General features: G+C 56.4%; 1 protein-coding gene across 1 annotated transcript in view; it reads left to right on the plus strand.

Annotated features, from left to right (window-relative positions):
- Positions 1 to 1,982, plus strand: part of LOC113209131 (tripartite motif-containing protein 2) — a gene marked incomplete at its 5' end in the record, with an annotated part of 11,360 nt that overhangs the window by 3,689 nt on the left and 5,689 nt on the right. Inside the window, 1 exon segment of the mRNA XM_052268905.1 lies at positions 628 to 728. Coding sequence (XP_052124865.1) covers positions 628 to 728 — 101 coding nt within the window.

Genomic DNA, 1,982 nt, shown 5'->3' on the forward strand with positions numbered 1-1,982 from the left:
TTGCTCGTCTCTCTCAAACACACTCTTTGGGGACGATCCGTGGAGCGATTTGGCGTCCTGATGACGTGCACACACTTCACTACACTGCACACCGGCGGTATTCTTGACGCCGAGCCAACATTTGGGCCCACGTCTTCTTTGCGCGCAAACAGACTTAAAGCCCAACTGGCCGCGCTACACACTAACACACCGGGCAAAGAGACTTGGCCCCGTCCGCCCCGGCCCCGCGCGTCGCTGTCGGGCTTTACCTGCTGCTATTGGCAGAAGGGCCCTTCGCTTTTGCTCGTTTTGCTGTTGCTGCTGCTGCTGCTTTCTTTTCCCACGACTTACAATAGAGGACGTTTGTTATAACAACAGAGTAAACGTGGAGTATTTACCTATATGTATGAAAAGGAGAACATAATCTACGAGAATTGTGTTATGGGTTTTTCCCAGTATGTTTCTGGTGAAGTGTCAGTAGAACTAGAGGTATCGGTGCCGCAAAATTGATTTCAGTTATTAAAAAAATCAAACAATGTGCTAGGACCGTAATTGGAGTAATAATAATGCAACTGGTTAACAGATAGTTTCGGTGTGTACATATAGTTATAGTTTCTCATGTTGGCTTTTTTGTATCTCTGGTTGCAGAATGGTGACACTCAGCAACATGAGCTCCACACTGGTCGAGACAGTGTCCATCAACTATGAAGACTTCAACGAGAGCTTCCTCACCTGCGGCACCTGCCTGTGTAAGTTCATACACTACTGTGAGCGGGCGTCGAACAGAGGAGCTGTCGGTGCCGCGCTGCGGGTCACGTGGTTGTCGGACGGCCCCTCCTCCTTTCCCTCCTCCTTTCCCTCCTCCTCCCCTGCTCCTCCCGGTGCCGGTCGCTTTACTCGCGTTTCCTCCTGGTGCGGGCTGCAAGACTGCCTCGCTGCACACCTGCGTTTGCCTCCCCTTCCCCATCCCCTTACCCCCCTCGTTGTTTTCTGAATTAGTGTGAGTTCCGGGAGGTGCGTCGCGTCGGCAAAAGCAGAAAGAGGCGGTAAAGAGGGGAGGGAGGAAAGGGGAAAGGGGGGGGGGGCGATTGTCTCGACGACAATCGAGTCGCTTGTGTGTGAGGTCACTCGGTGCGCAGCGCACTCGGTGATCGCGGGGGCTTTGTCGTCGTGGGCCGGGGAGCGGGGAACGCCCCCGAGGGGCTCCGAACAACGGCGACGACGACCTCGCCGCGTGGTCTCTTCGGCGTTCGAACACGCCGACGCAGCCGTAGGGGGGATCTTGGCGTGCTGGCCGAGCCGGCTCCTCCCCGCCCACCGCATGCAGCGTCGCGGCGCCGAGCGGCGTCACTTTTAGAAAGGGCATTGCCCTTGAACGGCCTCGTTCGGTGTTCGGTCTGCGCTGCTGGCTTTAAATGCCTGCAGCAGCCCTCACTCCCGTCCTGCTCGCATTACAATTTTCTAAATTCCCCACCAAAAAAAGTATGCTCATCATTGATTTTGTGGTCACTTTTCGAAAAGTGAGTCCACGGGTATCACTTTAACTTTAACGAGGGTTATGACCACGTCACATGCAACCGAATCGTACAGTCTGAAAATAATAGTCGTGGGACTTGCCCCCTCTTTTTTGCAGTGTTTATGCGAGTGCCCCCCTCTCGCGGTGCGCGGCGGCGCGAGGCTTTATCCCCGCGGCTCGTAAAGTGAAATTAATCTCCCTTTATGTCTCTGGGGGGGCCTCCGGGGGCCTCTCCGCGCCTCCCCTGCTCCGGATGCGCCTTTCCGCCATTTGATTTGGGTCACGTCCACACCCGCCGCGCTGCGGGGCTGCGGGTGGCTGATTCGCCCCGCGTCCCTATACATTCGTCTAGTCGCCGTGCTTGCCGCTTACTTAGCCTGTCCTGCTGCGGTTATGGTCTCTTGCCCACGGCGCCTGACGGCTCGAGCGAGTAGGCAACCCGCTCGCGCGCGTGCGCTGCGGTACAGTCTACCTGCGGGTATGGTCT

The sequence above is a fragment of the Frankliniella occidentalis genome, unplaced genomic scaffold (genome assembly GCF_000697945.3).
Source record: "Frankliniella occidentalis isolate FOCC.00 unplaced genomic scaffold, Focc_3.1 Scaffold79, whole genome shotgun sequence".
In the NCBI taxonomy this organism is placed as follows: Eukaryota; Metazoa; Arthropoda; class Insecta; order Thysanoptera; family Thripidae; genus Frankliniella; species Frankliniella occidentalis.